Here is a 21,731-nt window from a genome sequence, read left to right on the forward strand (position 1 = left end):
TACCTTGCTTTTTATTGTCTGTCTCCACAAAAATGTCTTTTACAGAGACCTAATAAGGCTTACAGTCTTTCTTCAGAGAGCCACCCTTCCAGCAAATAACCTTCTTTTGAAATAGGTTGCTTCTTCCATTTTTGAGTACATTTCTATGACAATTTAATTCCCAGAGATCAGTCCCTTAAATCTCAGCCATAGCTGATAAGTTCTCATTGGTTTTGGAATACCCTGGAGTCAAGATGTAGCATGTTGAGGTATCGGAATTTGGTTTAAGTGAACAAAGGCAACACAAAGCTCAGTGCAACCCACTGTGCTGTTTCTGGAATCTGAGCTGTGCAGGGTAAGGCCAGCTCAGGTGTGTCAACCATGATCTCCTTCTTGACTGCATTAAAAATGGAACCACTGTCAAACTGATCAAGACTTCTCATTCTGAAGACATCTTACCTGTAAAAAGGCTTCTATGCTTGAAAGTGGCTTAATTTTTGAAGCTGTATCAGAAAAAATAGCTGATGAAGGATATTATATCTGCCTATAGTTTGCCTTGCTTATGTTACTGAAACAACTCAGCCACAGAAAATTGTAGCTTTATACTTTGGCAGAGATTGCCTATGTAAAAAGAAAGCACTTCACCAGACAGAGTGTTTTCAGAGGTCTTTTTAGTAGAAGGAAGACATAGCCAATAGTAGATTGAAATCAGCAGTACAGCAGAAGAGAACAAAGCAAAGACCTGTGATTTTCACTATGAGAAGAATCACAAGTTGGATCACTTTTTTGTGAAGATTTATCTGTTTTATCTTTGTCTTAAGTGAGGTCCTATGGACTGGTGTCCTTCTGGCTTAGTGTAGTGCCATGCACTGTGGAATGTTGGTCCCAAGGAAATACGCTGACACTGGTGAACAAAGTGCTGCTCAGAAATTTAGGGGTTAAATGAAAAGGTTTTTATTGCCACTGAAACAGTTGGGATATCACTGTAATTCCAGAGGGCTTTGTGTGGAAAAGAGAGTAGTACATCCTGTGTCATGGGGAGTACGTAATTTGTGGAGTGGGTGGAAAAAGAAGTGTATGTGTATACACACACACAGACACACACGACTTCATCAGTATTATTATATGTTGTGATTGGAGCTTCCTCACTTGTGTGTAATGCAACCGTCCCAAGCTAACGCTGATAAAGTACTGTAGCTGTTTCTGGGACATTCCTCAGTTGTGGAACACCCTTTCTGAACAGATCTCAAGACTCCCTCCCTGCATTCAAACTCCTCCTGAAAAGTCCCCCCTCTTTTCTGTAATCTATGAGACACAAGCTGGTCAATAAAGTCAAAAGGAAGGGAAAACAGATGATGATCCATGTATCTAATTGTTAAAAGTGTCTCAAAAGTGTGCTTTGCACACAGTTGTTTGTTTTCCCACATAAGCCAGGAGCTGAGTTGATTTAAAGAGAGTAGCTGGTGGAGTTGATGCTACATTTGAATCGATCAACTTGATATTACTCTTAAGAAATTCCAGGCTTTGTGTAAACATTTCCTTAACAGGATGTAACAAACCATTGACTTAAACACTTTTAGAGACTGTTCTCCATTTTGTCCCTCTCACTACTTTCTTATTTATTTTCCTCTTATTTTTTTCAATAAGAACTGTGTCTGTCTGTGCTTGTGTGGTTACTAGTTAGTTGTAGTTGCTAATAGAAACAAATAATGCAAACAAATTCATATACCAGATGGGAAAAGTTTCTGTCCTGCACACCCCATGATATTACAGAGAAACTATTCCAGACATGTTTTGAGAGAGCTTTTAACTGTTTGGTGAGACAGTGATGTGTTTTCCTATCTCCAGCAAAAAGGCCCAACTTCTTCATTACCATCAATCCAATGAGAACTTATAAGGTGACCTGAGAGTGGCTTCTCTGGGCATGTAGAAACCAGTATTTTGGAACTGTTTTAAGCTTGTGCTGTTCATCCCGCTGGGAGGAGGAGAGTTCCTGTTCAAACAATGTTAAATTCTCCTATTCAGGCCCCGGAGGGATGCTGTCACAGGTGCAGGAGTGACTATTGCCTCTTTGCAGCCTGAGCTGTAATTTCAGAGGCAAATTGCACAATTGAGGAAAAGAAGGAAACCTGCCTGAGATAGGTTGATTTATTTTATAAAAGGGCACTGAAGTAGCTCATTAATGTGGAATGTTAAAAGCACTCCCAGCAGAGGAGAATTAGTAGCCAGAGGGCTGTCAGTGTTGTGAAATAAATAATGTCTATTCAGTCAATTCAAGTAAGAGAAATATGAGCTCGACCACGTCGCATATCATGTGCACAAGGTCCATTGTCATCCTCCAACTGCTCGTTAGAAGGCACGTGCCCTTCCCTCTACAGAACGGTCATAGCTGAGCAGTGTCTAATACAATGTCACATAACTGGCCCAGAAGCCCTCCCTGGCAGCACATGAAAAAATTACATTACCCTTGTAATTCCTAAAATAAAGGGTTTTGACAAGAAAAAGGTTGGGATGAGAGAGACCAGAAAAACAAAAAAGGCAACCAAAAAAATCCAAGCCAAAGCAACACAGTGGGGAAGGGTTGATTGAGCCATCTATTGATGACAGAAATCATTGTGCAGCTTCAGCATTCACTCATAATGTGACGAAGATTAGGTCATTCTGGCTGAAATTTTCTAGATTGTCTTTTCTGAGCTGATTCCTTTTTTTCACAGGAACATGGTCACCCTGGGTGGTGGTGACATGCTGTTTCCTGTTCTAGTTAAACTTCTTCATTCATCATTGACAAATAAATGCAGCTGGAGATGTGTTGGGCTTGCCATCTCCATTTCCTCCACGATGGCTAATTCTTTGCTAAGTTTCTTACTTAGCCTGTTACTTGGCTCTCCCTCTGAAGTGGAACAATGCTTAGGTTCAGAGCCCTGCCAAGGATGACAGAGGGCTCCTGTCTTTCTGGTGTATTAAAAGTATTGAAAAGGTAGGGAAGTTTTATTATGTGAATTCTGAAGGTTGTGGGGGGATCTGAGGGGATGCCAGTGTGTCAGTCAGTAAATAGGGACTCTGTTGAGATGTAGGTGGTTTTTTTGTGGAAAGATAGGTGGAGTTCATACTGGTATGATTCTTAAGGGTATGGTAGGATCTTGCATCCATATTAGTCCTATACCAAAAAAGACTGTGCTCTGGACTCTCAGGCCTTTGGAAATGTTGAGATGTATATAGTCAGATTCCCACCCTGAAGTCTTTGGTGCCTGAGGAGAATACTGTACCTGTCCAGTGGTCTATCTTGGATTAAGCATAACAGCAGCCTCTTGGAAACTACAACCAGATGTCTTTGGCTGATTTTTTTTCCAAGGGCTGGAGATACTTGTTGCATACAGCAGTCCTTGGGACTGTGGTTCACACGTTATGTGATCAGCATAAGAACTGCAGCTTGTTTTTTAAGGTTTTGAAGAAAGGTTTTTTTTTTTTTTTCATTTAATTTCATTGGACTTTGCTTGTCCAATCCAAAATGTTTCAGGAGGACCATGTTAATCTCACGGACAGCCTGCTAGAAACCCAGCAGGTTGCTAAGACTCAGTCCTGCCTGTCAAATACCCAGGTGCCAGTAGCCTGCAGTTGCCACGCAAGTCTGCCCCAGGCTATGCTGTCTCCCAGTAGACCCTGACTCCTGTCAGCAAAAAGCTCCTGGAACCTGAATGCCCTCCCAGCTCTTGATCTCTCCTTGAAAACACAGCAGTGAATGAATGGATGTGATATTCTAGGACACCAAGACCATCCTAATTTTCACGAACAGTCATATCTCTCCTTCTGTATTAATCAAGCCATACCTACAGCTAGGTACCTTTTTGGTACCTGTTAGTCCTACTTAGCGAAGTCTAACAGATGGAGGCCTTCAAGTGCCCTCTCACAAAGCAGACCTGCTGTTTCTTTGATTAGCTCTATTCTGTGCTTGTAGAATTTGATCTTCACGTTTCTAAAAGTGCCTGATGAGAACTGTACAGAGTGTTCCAGATGAGGTTTCTCTGGGGCTGCGTACAATTAGCATTCCTGCTGGAAATGCTTCCAGAATAAATTCATTGACAGATTGTGTGCTCAGAAGGTGTGGCTGACCCTTGTGCATAAAACAGAAACTGTTGTGAGGCCCAAGCGAGACTTTTGCCATCCATCAGCTTTGTGTGTGGGTCTCCTTGAATATCACCAAAACAGATGATGGGCTTCTTGTTTGGGAACGTTGCTGTGCTAGAGTAACGAAGGAGGAGTGTTTCACATTTTGGATCTGAGGAAATCTTAAAAATAGGTTTTTCTATCTGAAACTGAGAAAAAAAGCAGACTGAAAAGTTAACACAACTGAGTGAGGAATAAGAATGATTTGCAAGTGTCAAGATAGATCCTTCCATCTGGTATTGTCACTTGATTTGTTTTTAATTGCTGATAACAAGCAAAACATAAGAATCAAGATATGTTTGCTTCTCAGTGCTCCTAGAAATAGGACATTTCTTCCTGATTTTTCTTTTCCTACAAATAGGGACATGGATTTGGGTTTGTTTGTTTTGTGGGGTTTTTTTCTTTCAATTAAATATTGCAATATTGAGGACTTACTTTCTTGTTAGTTTTTAAAAAAAATATGGCAAAAAAGAATTTTGTTCTAAATTAATAAAACAGATAGAAACCTACAGCTCTAGTAGCTGTATTCCATTCCGCTCAGAAGTTGTAATGTGTGTTTTTAAAAGGATGGTACATTCATTAGGGGCATGAATAAGAATGTTTGCTGTATCTCCCTCCCTCGTCAGCTATTTATTCTGTTCTCTCTGTCACTCTTAATCCCCTGGCCTACATACTAAATTGGAGCTTTCTTCATTAATTCACCTGCTCTGTGGTCTCAGATTTTTCTGAAATGCTTTAGAGAAAATCCACACATATCTCACTTAACTGCTCCCAGTGCAATGCAGTTTCTCCTTCTTCAATATTGTTACCTGCATCAGAAACAGATTTCCTTTTCCTCTCTGATGTATTTGTGTATTTCCCAGGGTTGACAGTTCTCTGCTTTGATCATGGTCTCTTCAAATCCTTTACAAGTTTGCTAACTCCTTCCAGGCTCCTTCTCCTCTAAGATGCTATCTATGACATCATGCTACTGGGCCTAATTTCCTTCTGGCCTCTCCTCTTCCTCTCCCTAAGACTGATTTTCAATTCCTGCTTATTTCTTTTGCCCTCTTTTCTCCTCTTCCTCATCACATTCACCAAAGTCAGTGTTCAGCCAGAGCTGCGGGAGGTTAACACCACCCACTGCACTGTTTCACCTCTGGTCTCAGGTTGCCTTCCTGTGGGTGTCTGCACTGGTTTATCAGTCCCTAGGCCCTCCCTCCAGACTGGTGCCTGGGCACAGGGTGAGATGGAGGTTCTGCACACTCACTGTCTTTTTGCCAATCATTAGCCATAACTTTCCAAGGAAAGGGCCTGACAGTCTGCTGCCTGACTCACGGGATGCCTTTTGTGTTAACTTAAATAATGTGGTGGGGAGAACATGTGCTCTTGAGTGTCCTGGAAGAGAGTGATGGTTTTGCCATGCTGTTGAAGAGCAGTCAGTGCAGGGAAACATTAGGCTTCTCAGAGAACTGACAAACAGGGCTGGATTTGGCAGCCATCACTCCTTTTCCTGTAGAACATGCCAACAAGCGGTGGATCTTTCCCCTCTGCTGTATCTTTCCCCTCCACTAACTGAAATGTAGTAATACCAGTGATGAGGTAATGCTTGCTGAACTCCTAGTGGTCTAGGTCATGGGCTGGGGGAGGAGGAGAAATCACCTGCTTGAATAATGTCAGGGACCTCAGTCTTCTCCTGTGGCATGAACTCTGCGTTTCTTCCACTTCTGTTTGGGGGGATCTAGTATATGGGGAAAACTGCTTGTGGGGTTAGTCAGTGGTGCTTTTCTTTTACATATCATTTTCCATAACTATTTCAAGTAGTAAGCTTAACCATCCAATGCTTTTTTGTTCCTGGAAATGGGGTGTTTGTTACATTTTGTAACTTACTTTACTTTGTGGCTTGGTGGTAGCTACTTAGGTGGCTGCCAGCCTCCCATGTTCATAGAAGTAGCAACCACTCAATGGCAATGCAGTAAAGCAATCTCTGTGGAAACTATTAGTACTGTGCATTTCCTTACAGAAAGACTATGTGCATTGAGCTGCTTAATGTCTTCTTAATTTTATTATAAACACTTTTAATTAAAAAGCTCTTGTGATTAGATTCTCTCTTCTGCTTTGAGCCCTATTTTCCATCTCCTTTGATGAGAGACATCTCATTTGGAAATTCTCTGTAGTCCCTCTACTACAGCTGAAGAGCAGAACATGAACCATCTGTCAGCATATCTTAGTCTTTGGGAATAATTCAATAATTATCTTCAAGTGCAGTTGGTGATGTTACACATTCAATGAAACACTTGTGAGGGAAAGTACTTAGGGAAATAGCCCTTTCAGTGTGCATTGTAGAACTGCAGGCAGCTTTGTGTGGTTTTTATTACCTCTGAAATAATTGTGCTCTGATTTTTTATTGCAGTATCTACTAGAAATGAAAAGCTTAATTCTGCCCCCTGAACATATTCTGAAGAGAGGGGACAGTGAAGCAATAGCATATGCTTTCTTTCATCTTCAACACTGGAAAAGAGTAGAGGGGGCATTGAATCTCTTACACTGTACATGGGAAGGCAGTAAGTAATTTTTTTTCTTACAAAGGAGCTAATAAAGTATTTTTATTGAATGTCATTAGAAACTAAGAGCTTTTTGGGAGGTATGGTATGTGGAAATTCTGGAGGTCAGTATATGCTCTCACCAGCATTGAAATATTTGAAATTCAAGCTGAAAATACAAACTTTAATGAGAAAAAGGGCCCTGAAGTGCTGAATGGTGCTCTCTATGTAATACTGAACAACATTTCCCATCTTTGAGACATATTTTCTTACTCATGGATAAGGGGATAATGATTTACCTTCCTCATTCCAGAGTTGTAGAGATTTGTTTGTCATTATTTGAATGAATGTTTTCAAACTGAAAGAGAGTAAATTTAGAGTGGACATAAGGGAGAAGTTTGTTACAGTAAGGGTGGTGGCTGCTCCCTCCCTGGCAGTGTTCAAGGCCAGGTTGGGTGGGTCTTTGGGCAACCTGGTCTAGTAGAGGGTGTCCCTGCCCATGGCAGGGGGTTGGAACTAGATAGTCTTTGAGATCCCTTCCAGCCCAAACCATTCTGTCACTCTATGAATTCTTTGATGATGGGAAATTATGAAAGTGCTTTATAGGCAGATAAGTATTAATGTGTAGTAGAAAACAATACAGTATTTTATGAGGTTTTTTTTTTTTAATTGACAAACTGGAGTGAGTCCATTGGAGGATTACTAGGATATATAGAGGACTGGAACATTGATCTTTGAAAAGATGCTGAAAGAGCTGGTTTTATTCAATTTGGAACAAACCTCTGGGAGGTTGTCATCTGACAACCCAAGACGTAGGTGGAGGACAGATCCAGTTGCCCAACAGAGATGTTATGGTAGACATAGTCAGGGTCTGCAGAATGACACAGTGGGAAGACAAGAGGCAATACACAGAAGTTAAAACAAGAGAAATTTCATCTAGACATCAGAAAAATATTTTAGGAATGAGTGGTGATGTATTGAAACAGGTTGCTGATAGGTTGTGAAATCTCCTTTCCTGGAGATACTCAGAGCTCAGCAAGACATGGCTCTCTGTCAAAGTCCTAACTTTGAGATGACCTTACTTTGCATGGGAGCTTGGAGTATATGACCTCCAGGGGCCATATACTGACCTGCTAATCTGTCCTATCCTGTCTCAGAGGTGTGGTTTTTTTTCAGGTTTCAGAGAATTAAAAAGTAGTGTTTATAACCAGACTTTGTGGGCTTCTTTTTAAATGCAGATTTTTCCATGTGTAATCTAGTTCCCCTTTTCTGTTCTGCTTTATTGGGCTCTCTCTCAGCCTCTCCATGTGTTATTACACCACCTGGGTTTTTTTGCTTCCTCCGTTTAGCTTTGTTAGGAAAGATAAGTTTGTCACCATGATAATTCCTACAGAAATGCAGTTAATACCTCCATTGTAGAAGTGACTCACTGTCTCAGTCACTTTATGAAATGGCCTGAACTTGCCTAATTTGCAATACAGGCTCCCTGAGGGAGCAATGACTTAATTGGCTTTTCTAGGTGTATAGAACACCTTGCTTAGTAATCCATAGCACTGCCACCTGGGGTTTGCTCTGCTGCACTGTTCTCTGCCCTACCTGCTTGCTCTTTTCCTGACATTTCTCCCTGTTTATTATTTTCTGTGTCAGAGCTTCCTTCCCAGTGGCTTGTTCAGTGGTTTGCTTTTATATAGTGTTTCTTCTTTTCCAAGATACTTGCAGAAGTCCTTTAGCCCACAGCTTATTATCCCTTCATTATGTAGCAGTATTTTACAGGGAATCCTGAATAGGTAGATCCTCTTTTGCTTTGTCAGGCTGGGGAGTCCCTAAGAGACTGTTTGCAAGGACCAGCTTTTGGCACAGGAGGTTGGCTGCCCTGCAGTCCTTCTGCCACTTAGGAATTGTAGTCATCTGTGTCTGAAGGCAGTGTAGGGCATTGCCATCTAACTGCATTAAGTGCTTTCTCTCCTTATCACCTCCACAGCAATCTGATTATGTACATTACTAGCTATTACTTGTATAGTCGCCTGCAATGATGTAAATGTCTATTGTTGTGTAACCTCTGAAGAAAAACCCATAATGTGCTGGGCACAGTGGTTTCAGAGAGAGATGAGAAGTGCACCAGTCCTCAAAAAGTTTGCTCAGATTTTGCTCACATGTAAAGACTCCCATGGTTTTTAATGGTTTTACCAGTATCTAGTCCAGTAATCATCATTTTTGGTCCATATCTTAGTCTGGGTAATATTCTTTACTGCCATAGTGAACTATTTATGTCACTCAGGTCCTTTACTGTTAAAAGGTTTCCTTGGCATCTTTGTACAATTGTAAGTTAAAACCAATGGAAACATGACAGAGAAATTACTTAAATACTAGTTCCAACCAACAATCTACAGGCAGTACATGGTCAGTTGCCCTCATTTTCTTTATAGGTATTTATGTCCTTGCCATGTCTTTACAGTAAATAACCACAAGTCTCTCCTTAGTAGCTTGTATGTAGGAATGTAATGCTCACATATATATGCTGTTCAGTTCTGACCTTTTGGGAACTGGGCAGAATCAAGTACACTAAGTCATTCACCTGGGGGGGGGGGGGGTACATTTTGAAGAGAATAAGGTCACTCCTAATTAAGACAGCCTTTACCAAAATGTATGCAGAAAAGTCTCTGCTATATTTTAAACTCCAAAATTCTCAGTGTTCTTCCCAAATTGCATTCATCAGTTGAGAAGAGTGAGGTTACCCAACTTGTGTTGTGGTTCCTATTTTTTGTGCAAAGAGGAAAAACCCAGCAACTCTCAAATACTACAGTAGCTTTTAACAAGCATCAGTTAGATGGCAAACTGCCTCTGTGCTACCTGAATTGATGAATGTAAAGTAGGATCAGATAATCCCCATAAGAGTAAGGCAGAGAAGTACCTACATAAACACAAACCAATCCAGATGAACCAGGGCACCTTCTTCCATGGCTGGTAACTTTGCTAAATAAACTGTTTGGCCCTAAATGTTCCCTCTTTGGTTGCATGTTAAAGATGACACTTTAAGTTCAGAAGATCCTATTTAGGTGTTTTACACTTGTTTTGTAAAAGCAGCATCTTACCGTCCCTTTTCATTTCAATTAGGATCTTAATACTACTGTGATTTAGGGTAAGGCAGAAGAGACTTGATTGTCTGTTTACATATTAAGCTAAATTGGAAGGAAAACCTTGTGTCAGTAATTTCAAAGTAATGAGCATTGAACATCCTTCCACATGTGTTTTTGTACAGATACTCATTTGTTGCATGTGAAGGTCATGCAAGGCTTGGGTTATTGTATTTGCACTTGGCTTTTTGGGGTGCTTGCAGGGAGGAATATTAAAAGAGGATTCCAGCCCAGAGTAGTTTAGAGTCTGAAGATTTCTGAACTTTATTTCAAGTCCAGCGTGAGCAGCTGAAAACACGGGGATCTTGTGTGTTTTAAACTAATTCCTCCGTTGCCTTGTGAGCAAGAGATAATGGAGTGTTAGCGTGTGGCGGTGGGCTGTACCTAACCTCTGAAATATATAGTGCTTCTAGGACATCTGGTGAGGAAAATATTGCTTCAGTGACTGATGTTCATAGGAGTAGTGAGAATAACACGCTGATGACATTTTAACGGTGAGAATAATATATAGGATAATGGAAAAGGATGCCTTGATTGCAAAGCTATAATTCAGTCGAGTATTCTGATGTTTCCATAAACCACAGGCAATCTGACTGGCCTGTGACATCATCACCAGCCAGATTTAGTAATCCATTTCCCTCCCTCTCTGTTATTATTTTCAATTTTAAAATTGCATAAGATTAAGTATTATTTAATCCATGACCTGAAGATTTATATTGGAAACCTGACTTGATCTGCTGAATTTAAAAAGAATGCATGTGAGGAACCTGGTTTTAATAATTCAGTATTAATCTTTGATTGCCAAATATAAAATGAAATCATGACTGTGTTGGAAAAGTGGTTCTCTGCACTTAAGTTATCAGCGTTACCTGGTTTGCTGGAGTGTGATGGGAAAAAAAACAGTTTGCTTTTTTCCATGCAAAATTCCTGCAACACTTGATGCACAGGGATGGCAAGTGTTGAACTGGATTCTCAAACTTGGCTGGTCATTTTTGTAGGCTATACCTGTTATATCAGATACGCTTCTTTCCCTTGAAATTTAAAAACTCTGCAGCCTAAAAGCCTGTGTAAATTTGCCTATGGAATTATTGCTGTGGAAGTGCGATAGACTCTGATCACCCAAACATTTCTCTGTATGTACTTGTAATATGGCCTTCCTTGAGGGTCATAAGCCTTCTCCCCAAAATAAAATTAAACATAAGGGTTTGCAGGGTTAAAAGCTAAGTGTAGATTTGTATTTGGCATTACATTAAGCAAATTATATGCTGTTTACAGCTAAATATAAATGTTACGTTTTGTGTGTGTTTTTCAAAATCGTAAATATAATTATGTGCATTGGCTGCCTCACAGTAACTTGTACACGGTGTCTTTTTCTTTTCAGCTTTCAGAATGATCCCCTATCCACTGGAAAAAGGACATCTTTTCTACCCTTACCCTATTTGTACAGAAACTGCAGATAGAGAACTACTACCATGTACGTTCAGCTTCTCTTATCGTTGACATCAAAGAATCGTTTACTGGAGTCTTGCAGCACTGATCTCCACTGCTGCCTGGATTAGAATAATTGGGTTGACAGTGAGTCTCTGGAGCTCCTGTGATGGTATAAGAGGCAGCCCCTAGTCATAGCTCATAACAATTAGCTGTCTTTATTGCTGTTGACAGTGTAGGGACAAGGAGAGACATTACTGAAGACACAGAAATCAGTTAGATCTTGCTCTTCTCTCTTGCCAAAGCACTGGAAAGTAGGTCTGATCTTTCACCCAGAGTAACAAGCCATCAGACCAGTGGCACAGCCTTGTTCACTTTTTGTAGACACACCAGCTACTTAAATTCCAAGGCAGGATCCAGCCTGCTCGAAGACATCAGGATCATTAACGCAGCTGTTATTCTGACAGGTTATGCTGACGTTTTCTGAAAATCAGTCTTAAATAGCAAGGAAGGGTTTCTTCATGTAATGGTGTGTGTGCTGTTACAGAGAGATTGATATGAATTGCTTCAGTCATTCATTATATATGTTTATGGCATGCATTAGCAAAGTGCCAGCAGTGTTCCCAGTGCTCTGCAAGATGCAGACACGAGGGCAGGTCCCGCCCTTGGGAAGCGTTACAGCCCAGGCTAATGGGACGTCTTGCAGTGCATGCAGTGAAGCACAGGAATGTAGAGGAAGGGCCGAAGCAGCCAATCTTGCAAACAGTTATGCCTCATTCCCACATGTTTTCTCACTGAAGTCAGTGGGATTTTGTGTGAGCGCAAGTGGAACACACACAAGTGCAGAGGGGTTTGCAGGGTCAGGGTTTTTGGAGGAGGCAAATACAAGATGATCCAAAGAAGGAGATTAGTCTCTCACCTTCTCTATCCTGAAGAAGGAATAAAGAGAAATCTGTTTTGGAAAAGGAAAACGTAGCCTTCTTCTGGTGTGAAGGCTGGTTTTGGAGGCATTTTCACTCCTTGTAGTTTTTCATTCAGAACTTCTCTGCTTTGGGATGAAAAATGTGTTGCCACACTTCATAAGCCTACGTGAGTAAACATTAGGTGAGAATAATACAGTGAAAATCCACTCATTGTGAGTCTCTCCTTCACAGTACGTTCTCACTGATACTACACAGAAATCCTTGGCAAATGACAGTATATCCCCACCCCATTATAATCACCGTAATTATAACAACACCTCTTAGTGTGCTCTGCTTGCTTTACTCAGAGGGATGCTGAGCTGGGGAGGGCGGAGTGTCAGGAGATTTGGGAATGACAGAGTCATGCAGAATAGCTCAGTGTTCTCTTTTTAGATGCAAACCTAATCTTTCTTGTCAAATGCTAGAAGCGAGGGACTCTTTAACAGGATATGGAGACAGTCCTGTTCAGCTCCAGCAGTTATGGGAAATGCCTTTCACTGCAGAATCTCTTGGGCTTGAGTAGGGCAGGGTTTGACATACCGTGACAGGCGCAGGTCAGCTCAAGGGGTTTTGCATACCTGTCCACACCCTTTAATTGCGTGTGCTTTAAGGGAGAGTCAGATGGAATTATATCAGAACAATAAGATCTGATAGGCTACCTGAATTAAAAATATCAATCACAAAACTTTTGCCATGACTGGATAACAGACCCAAACTACAAGTTTGAGCCTGTGTCAAAAACCAGCATGAAAAGCTGAGTGTAAGTTATCCTAGACTCATACAGTCCACAGTCTGGCATTTCCTCATCTCTACATTTAATCTGAATCAAAGAAGAAGCTGCAGATTATCTGTATTTTTCCTTATAAACTGAATGAACTAGCAGACCCCTGAAATCATTCATATTTTAGTTGATAATATTTTAATTTAAACTCCTACGAATTCCTGCTGTGGGTTTTGGAAACCACTCCGCTCCGGATGAATGCAGACAAGAACACTGTCCTTGCCGTGCTGCTGGATTACCCAGTGCTTGTGTTGTCTGCAGGTAGGGTGAGATGAGAGCTGGTCACTGAAACAAGGACAGTAGGCAAAATGAGAGGGATGTTTCCTGTGTAGTAGTCACAGGGTCTGAGTATGTGGGAAGCCTGGAGGCTGGTCTGGGATGAGAAAAAATGTTTCCAAGTTGGCATTTATTGTGACTGCAGCGCCAGACTCTGGACTGGATGAGTGAAGCAGCCAGACAGGAGTCCACCAGACCTTTTGCCAACCCAGCCAAATTTTCACTTTGAATCTGAGCCACCATAAAACATTAAGGGATATGTTGTTCCTGAAAAATAGTATCCTCTTGTGATGACCCTGTTAGCCTTCACAGTTCTGCTTTCTCCAAAGCCCAGTGAGCGACTTTTCTTACCAGAGTCAAGGAAATTTCTGTATCCATTTTAATGTACACTAAGAAACAACTTAAAAATTCACTATTAACTTAAATTTCAGGTTTTAACACTTCAAAAAGTTGTTGTATTGTTGTATTTATACAGAGAATTCTGAATATCTGAATTGAAAGTCCTTGTTTATAGGTCCTACTGTTAGGATAACTTTTCTTGGTTCTGGAGAACGAACCCTCAGAATTTCCTGTTAGAGAGGCTGTATTTTTTACACCCTGCTTTAACCAGTATACTACCAATATACTATAATGCTTCTGCGAGCCGGTCTCACTGCTACTCCTGGGTGTGTGTTTCTGCACACTCTTGAGTATCAACATCAGCAAACATGCAGCCATGTGACTATAGTAAGTGACCTGCATTTAAAAAATGGGGATTTTTATTTGTAGTTAGTTTTTTGGGGGTACCTGTTGTACAGCTTCGTTATAGTTAGTGCTGACACAAAGAAAAGTAGCAGGTGCATAGAACCAGTCAGTGTTAAGCCAGAAATATGACCTTTAGATGAAATCTATTTGGCAGTGTGATAACTGACACAAAAATGAAAGATTGTAGATGTTTCAGACCTATCTCTTTCTTCCTTAAAAAGCATCTTTGGGTGTCTCTGTTAAAACCACATAAGAATGTTGGTTTGGTTTTGGTTGGGTTGTTAGGGTTTTTGATGTATACTGCATTCCCCTTCTCATTTTTTTTTTCCCCTACAGCCTTTCATGAAGTTTCAGTTTACCCCAAGAAAGAGCTTCCCTTCTTCATCCTCTTCACTGCTGGGCTATGTTCTTTCACAGCCATGCTCGCCCTCCTGACACATCAGTTCCCAGAGCTTATGGGGGTCTTCGCAAAAGCTGTGAGTATTCTCTGCTGCTGCTCTCCTCTGGGTGATACAGGGATGCAGGAAGATCTGGCCTAAATACTGCTGGGTGTTCAGTTGTATAAATAAAACATCCAGAAATGTCTGAGCAGGAGGACATTTGAACAACTGGTAGGAGAGTTAATCAGTAAAGCACAATACTGCCTGTCTTCTCTGGTTCATTGTGGCTCTTGTTAGGCTAGGTTTCTTGTGATTTTGCCAAAAAAAAAAAAAGAAAAGGAAAAAAGGTTTGGTGGGAGAAGGGAGTAGCTTTGTTTTCATATATAATCCAATAAAATAAACTAGTAATGGCTTTCAGAACCCCTGACAGTGCTGTGCTTTCCAGTGCAGAAATAGAGTGTGCTGTTAACCAGGCAACTTTCTGTGTTCTTTCCCCAAACTGAAGAATATCACTGCTCCAGTGTGGCAGGATATGAAAAATCAGTTTGGAGAGTAGTTCTAGCATAATAAAAAACCTGTCCCCTTCTCCAAGAAACGCTGAGTATCTTCTGGTTTAATATGTTTTCTCAAATATATTTGTATTTTGTATAGGTCTTGTGTTTCCAGAATAGCTTCCTGGACTTGTTTTTAATGTCTTTGGTCCGTTTGATTTGGGGGGCGTGGGGGATGGGGTGGAGGAGGGAAGGCTGAAAGGCTTTGGCAGATTCCAGATTGTTAAGTGCTTTCTCAAACTCCTTTGCAAACGAGGGAGCACTCCCTTTGCAGGCACACCTGCAGGCATCTCTTTGAAATCCAGCTGTATCAGAACAGAAGAGGTTGGCCAGCTCTGCCTCTTCCCATTCAATTTTGGGGAAGATTATTTCATAAATAACTGATTTCATAAATAGCTAAAAGATGGGCAGGCTGACTCTTGCTGTGGTTCTGTGTGTCGAGTTACCCTGCACGTTTGGTACTCATGATGTGGTATGTGACACTGAGAAACTGTGCACATGTGCTGTGGTTCTGCCCCCAGCCAGGAGCTGAGCCCCATGCAGATGCTTGGTCTGGGAGGTGGGGAAAGGGGAAGGGGAAAAGGAAAAGAACCAAAGGCAAACCTCTTGGGTTGGGATAAGGACAGTTTACCAGGACAGCAGAGAGAGAAATAACAATAATAGGACTTTTATAGCAAAAATATATGAAACTGGTGATGCACAGTGCAGTTTCTCACCAAACCACACAGCTCAGGCTGTACAACTCAGACCCATCCCAAAACTGGACTGTCCCCAAAAACTGCATGTCCTGGAGCTGCATGCTCCTCCTCCCACACCAGCCCCAATTTATGCTGAGCATGACGTAATTGATATGGAATACCCTCTTTGGCCAGTTTGGGTCACCTGTCCTGGCTGTATCCCTTCCCAGATTCCTGGGAGCCCCCCTGCCTTCTCTTTAGCAGGGCAATGTGAACAACTGAAAAGTTCTTGACTGCTTGGCAACAACTAAAACCATCACCATGTTATCAACACTGCTCTCCTCTTGACTCCCAAACACCATTACACCAGCTGCTAGAAAGACATTAACTCTATCCTGGCTGAAACCAGGACACAGGACACCTCAGCATTTTCACAGAGTTGGGGAGAAACATGTTCACAGCTTGTGGTTTTAATTTTTGCTGTGCTTTCTAACAAAAGGGTTTGGAGGTCACTTAAGGTATGAATACAAGGAGAATAAATTTCTGATTACATGGCTGGGATAAAATGGTCAGCACAGTGTGGGTATTAAATTTCTTTCATTCTCATGCAGAATATAACAATATCTGGGAAAACATTAGAATATGTAAGTGTGGGTCCTTTCATAACATGGTAGCAATAAGAATGTATCTTAAATAAAACAGAGTTGTATTAACAAGGCAGTTGCTATACAGTTAGAGTCAACAGTCGTGTCTGGTAGTGTAGTGCCTGGTTAATTTTTTTTAATGAGGTAAACTTCAGAAAGACTGTTTTTTCTTGGATTTGATCCCTGTGTTTGCCTGAGATCACTGCCGTGGTGTGTTTCAGCATTTCCTGTGTGATCTGTACGACCTCAGTTCAGCAGGCAGGTTTGCCCAGGGGGATGTTTCATCTGCTTGGACCTCTGCAGATGCTGAGGTGGGAACCATGTAGATCAGATCACAGGGACTGACCAATAAACACTTGGTTTGTCTGTGCAAACACCAGCAATGTGGTGGAAAACCTTAACAAGGACTGTTTTGTACCTGTTCAGAAGGTGCTTCCAGGCAACAAACAGTGTCAAAAGGAAAGGCTAAAAATAAAAAATTTTAAAAATTAAAACCACAACGTGTATCAGGCAGACTAAACCCTCCTGGGTGTTACTGTGTGGCAGACAAGCCAGGTAGGCATCTGCCTGCCTGCCTCTGAGGGCAGGAGCTTCCCAAGGCCAGACAGCCCCAGCGCAGATGTTGTTTACCTGGGCTTGTACCTCACGCTGTCAGCAAACATTTTGCTCAGCCTTCAGTGAAGCCAGGCGTTGGTATCCATGAGTTTAAATGGATTTTTTAGACAAATTCATTTTCCAGGTAGAGGGAAATCTTGGCACGTTTTAAGCCACAGATACTTTGCTGAGTTTTTTATAGGACACAATCAAACTACTTCAGCAAGAAAATTCCTGTGGATTGCAATAAAACTGTCAGGCAAACTGCTCTTGTCTCACTGATCTAAGAAGGAGTAATTTGCACTGTTTTCAGAGCTGAGCTGTATTCAAGTGAAGGCGATAGCACAAGCTTACCACATGGATCAAGTGCTACTCAAAGAGCAGAACGTACCCTCTGGTGAGGAGATTTTAAAATCCTTTTGCATTTGGCAAAATGAAAGGGACGTGTTTGTTTAAACTAGTTGTCAGCTTAGCCAGAGGGAGTGCTTCCACTTGGCTACAGCCACTTGAAATAGTCACAGCACACTCTGAGATGAGGTAAGTCGGCGTTGCCTGAATTCAGCTGCGATTCACGCTGCACAGCTTGACCTTCAGCACTACAACCGAAACGCTCTGTTTGGCTTCAGCCAGAAGAGGCTTTTTCTTCAACCTGAGCTTGTGACAAGATCACATTACCAGTGATGGTGTTGCCTGGTTTTGCCACGGTGCTCAAGTTGTTCATTATGTAGTGTCCAGATTGTATGTGAACATGTCTGTCCTGGTTTTGGCTAGGATGGAGTTCATGTCTTTCTAGCAGTGGATGGAATGCCCTGTTTGGGAGTTAGGATGGGAGCAGTGCTGATAGCACACTGCTGTTTCTAGCTGTTTGAGAAGCAATCAAGGACTTTTCAGTTGTTCATATTTCGCTGAAGGGAGGGGACACAGCCGGGACAGATGACCTGAACTGGCCAAAGGGGGTATTCCATACCAATTACATCATGCTCAGCATAAAAGGGAGTCTGGGGGGAGGAAAGGAGTGGGCAGCTCCAGGATGCATGGTTTTGAGGACAGCAGTTTTGGGGACAGTCCGGTTTCAGGATGGCCCTGAGCTGTATGGCCCAAGCTGTGCAGTTCGGTGAGAAACTGCACTGTGTATCACCAGTTTCGTATGTTTTCCTATAAGGTCCTTTTATTATATGTATTCTTCTGCTATCCCAGTAAACTACCCTTATCCCACCCCACAAGGTTTTGGTTCCTTGGGTTTTCTTCTCCTTCCCTTTCCCCCTCCCTCAACTCCTCCTCAGCTCGCGTGGTTAGAAGCCACAGGCTTAGCTGTGTGTATGGTTGAATTGCTGTTAACATAAAGCACAGTTAATGTGTATTTCCCAAAATTTTGGGAGCACTTTGAGTACCTGAGTTCTAGAGATGTGTAGCTGGCAGTGTTTTTCTCATGATCAAATGGTCTCTATTTGTTTGATTTTTGTCACATATCCCTGTCTTAACATTAATCTATTGAAACCTCTTTCAACATGGCCAACTGCGGTCTGTAATAGAGGGAAGGAGTTAAGATGAATTCCAGTTTAGTGGTGCCTCAAGGTACGTAGCAGATCTATAGGTAACGCAGAACCCTTTTAAACCTGAGTCTCAAGACCTGCTTTTTGTCTCTGAGAGGTGGTCTGGCAGATTCTGCCATTGTGAAAAAAACCTCTTTGCCTTCAGTAGGTTCTGTTCTGAGCTTTTAGTGGCTTCAGTGTGAGCCTGAATCTAGGATGTGAGAAGTTTTAGTAGTTAGTTTGATCTTCATAAAGATGGGGCTCTATCTGTCTGTACTGCAAAATTCAAAGCTCTTTTCTATATGCAAGACTCAGAATTTGACAGAAAGTCTTTGTACACGAGTTATGTAATTTTTATCACACTAGAGTTGTTACAGGGGAGTGCAGCAACTGTTTGTTATCGCATTGGGCAGCTTTCTCTCTTTTCTCCTGGATTTTGATCTGAATGTGTATCTATTTGGTCTCTTTGCAGTTTCTCAGCACCCTCTTCGCCCCTTTAAATTTTGTGATGGAAAAAGTAGAGAGTATCCTGCCCTCCAGCCTGTGGCACCAGCTGACGAGGATCTGAGGGAGCACGCCCACTGACTGACTGCCGTGACATCTTCTGTGCCAACTTTTTGTTGACCACAAGAAAGCATGATAAAAAAAAAGGGAAGCAGTTCTAAGACTTAAAAACTCTTCATGGATTGTCTGTTCTCATATAAAAACTGTTTTGTTGTACAAAATACATCGATGTTAGGTTCTATTATATTTTGCCTTCAGAAAAGAAAAACCTGAAAATAAACTTTTGTGTATTGCAGCACTGCTGTCTTTCTGCTTCTTCTTCAGAGCTCAGGTTGTCCTTTGTGTTTTGACATGTGTGGTGGGTGTGTTCTTACAACACATGTGGTGCATCTGCTTCACCACACCGGGGCTTGGCTTTCTCTTCAGTTAATGAAATAACCAGTAACTTCACAATTAAGCAGCGATATCCCTGCCTTTTCTTGTGGAGTTCAATTAGGGTGAGGCCCAGACCACCAGATACAGCCTAGATGATGTTTCTAGGCAATTAAACCTCTTGCTCAAAGCAGCTTTAGGCTCTCCAGGCGGTTGGATGGCACACTGGGCTTCTCATTCCCATCCCTGCACAGGGGGGGAGTTTTATCCCCATTTGAATTCTCAAAAAGTCCGAGTACTTTACAGATTTTCTTTACACCGTTGTTATTTCACACCTCCAGAAGCTCCAAGCTTTGTTCTCCATCTGCAGAACAAAGCATCATAATGGCAGAGAATTAAAGACAAATTTACCTGTGGTGAGTGATCATTACATTCATGCTCTTAGGTATTTCTTGCTGAGCTTTTATTGCATTACCAGTATTTTTCAGGTATAAAAAAGCAGGTACTTTGTCCTGTACAGATCAAACATCAGCTTTATGAACTGTGGCTTGAGAGCAGAAGCTCATTAGCAAGAGTGGCGTTAGTTCATGCCCAAATAATAGAGGGGTTGGTGTTTTGTTCTTAGTCTTCACCTCAGGAAAACTTACCCATGGGCTGGGAGAGTTTAGGTTGAGTAGGTGAAGTACTCATTCCTAACTTAGCCACTGCAGATGGAAACTTCCACAGGTACCACTGCTAATGCTCGAAGATCAAGAGCTATATCTGGAAGTTGAGGGAAGTCCTGTCCATCAAGAACTGAAAGTGCATCCTTATAGATGCCTCACGGATTTATTTTTTCCCAATTCCTCTCCCAGCTGTGAAAATAGAAAGCCAGTGCAGTAGGTCAGAAATGCCACTGTGCCCATTCAGCTTTGCTGCTGTGAGAACGCTGAGCAGTTGGGGCACTGTGATCGCCAGCAGATGGGCTTGTTTAGCAATGAGTAAACGGGTGAGCAAAGACAGACACTCCCACTGCTGGAGCTGGTGTAGGTTTCTTCACAGCAGGAGGTGTGCTGTGTTAGGCCCTCTTGCTCGCAGCTGTGCCGGCCTACCTAGAAGATTAGAGTCTCAGGGAGGAATGGTACTGCCTGACAGCAAACACTGCTGGGCTAGGAAGGGAAAAACCAGCCCCACGCTGGGAGAAAGCAGCTGTAAGGAGCCCTGCGAGAGGACAGGAGATCAGAGCGCCCCATGACCAAGTGTTAAAACTGGTGAGGTGTGTCGCTGGGGCTGGAAAGATGGGGATGAGGCAATTCCATGCTGGAATTTTTCATCTCTGGCCATTATTCCTGCACACCAATTTGCTGTAAGGCTGAAAGGAATATGGCTTCCAGTCAGTGTGGGGTGTGGCGTAAGATGGGAGGGAGGGGTTTGCTAGTGGACAGCAGGGGGAGGTGTGAAACAGGAGGCATTTGTGTTGCTTTGCACCTGAAGGACTAAAACAGCCACAGACAACAGCTTTACAGCAGGTGCCCAGGTGTACCTAGCTGTAAAATTAGGCATAATTGTATCCCTTTGTTTGCCTCAAAAAAAGCTCTGTCCGAGTTATTTAAGGCTGGGGGAAATCAGACGGTTGGGGCCTGGTGAGCTCCTGCTGGCCTGCGCTGGTCTGTGTTGCTTATTCCCAGCCGCCTCAGAAACCTTCCAAAGTTCATCTGTATGTACCCTGCCCTTCAAATGACCAAATTGCTGTGATTAACAGTCCTAATATGTAAATGTGTTTGCGTATCAGTGTGTATCGAGCTGTACACAAATGTCCACGTGTGTCAGCAGCTAAGGTGCTAGTACAGCCTTCTGTTAGGAGATAATGCGAATTAAGATCTGTGTGGGATTTATTACCTGTAGCAATCTGATCAAAAGGAGTGCTTACCTCCTGGAAGAGTCAGATTTTACCCTTGAACTATGGGGAAATTTCAGGAACTCAAAAAAATACCTTTATAGAATTCTATTTCTACTATTTGTAGCATCCATAGCCCATGTAAGTTGTAATGAGCCATAGATTTTTATCTAGAAAATAGGTCTTTAACTTTCCTTATAATTCTAGGCATCTGGGAGACCTGTGAAACTCAGCACAGCTTAGATCAAAAGGTGACCACAGCCCCTGACTATAGTGATGGGAAGGCTCCAGCTTAGTGCAGAGATGAACCTTCTGGAAAGCTGGTTCAGATAATAACTCACCCAAATCTTCAGTTTGCAGATTTATTGGGGGAGGGTGGCTTTTAAGCTCCAAACATTCACAGTTCCTGTTCAGGGATTTTTTTGGTGAAGAAAACCTTTAACCTGCACAGAACACAAAAGCCCTCCCACCCGTTAGAGCCACAGCAGCTCCAAGCAAGAGTCCTGCTCAGAGCCTGTTGTGTTCTCTGGTTGTTACCTGCTTGCTGTGATGGGGTGTTAACACCAAATACAGACTGATCTTTCAACGGGACAGCATGGAAGTCCTTACCC

General features: G+C 42.1%; 1 protein-coding gene across 1 annotated transcript in view; it reads left to right on the top strand.

Moving 5' to 3' along the window:
• Positions 1–19,161, top strand: part of ST7 (suppression of tumorigenicity 7) — a 151,402-nt gene extending 132,241 nt beyond the window's left edge. The window contains exons 12-15 of the mRNA XM_084262696.1: positions 6,536–6,686; positions 11,181–11,273; positions 14,327–14,466; positions 18,841–19,161. Coding sequence (XP_084118822.1) covers positions 6,536–6,686; positions 11,181–11,273; positions 14,327–14,466; positions 18,841–18,936 — 480 coding nt within the window. The 3' untranslated portion in view covers positions 18,937–19,161. The remainder of the gene's footprint in view (positions 1–6,535; positions 6,687–11,180; positions 11,274–14,326; positions 14,467–18,840) is intronic.
• The last annotated feature ends 2,570 nt before the right edge of the window (positions 19,162–21,731 follow it).

The sequence above is a fragment of the Gallinula chloropus genome (genome assembly GCF_964237585.1).
Source record: "Gallinula chloropus genome assembly, chromosome: 1".
Classification (NCBI taxonomy): domain Eukaryota; kingdom Metazoa; phylum Chordata; class Aves; order Gruiformes; family Rallidae; genus Gallinula; species Gallinula chloropus.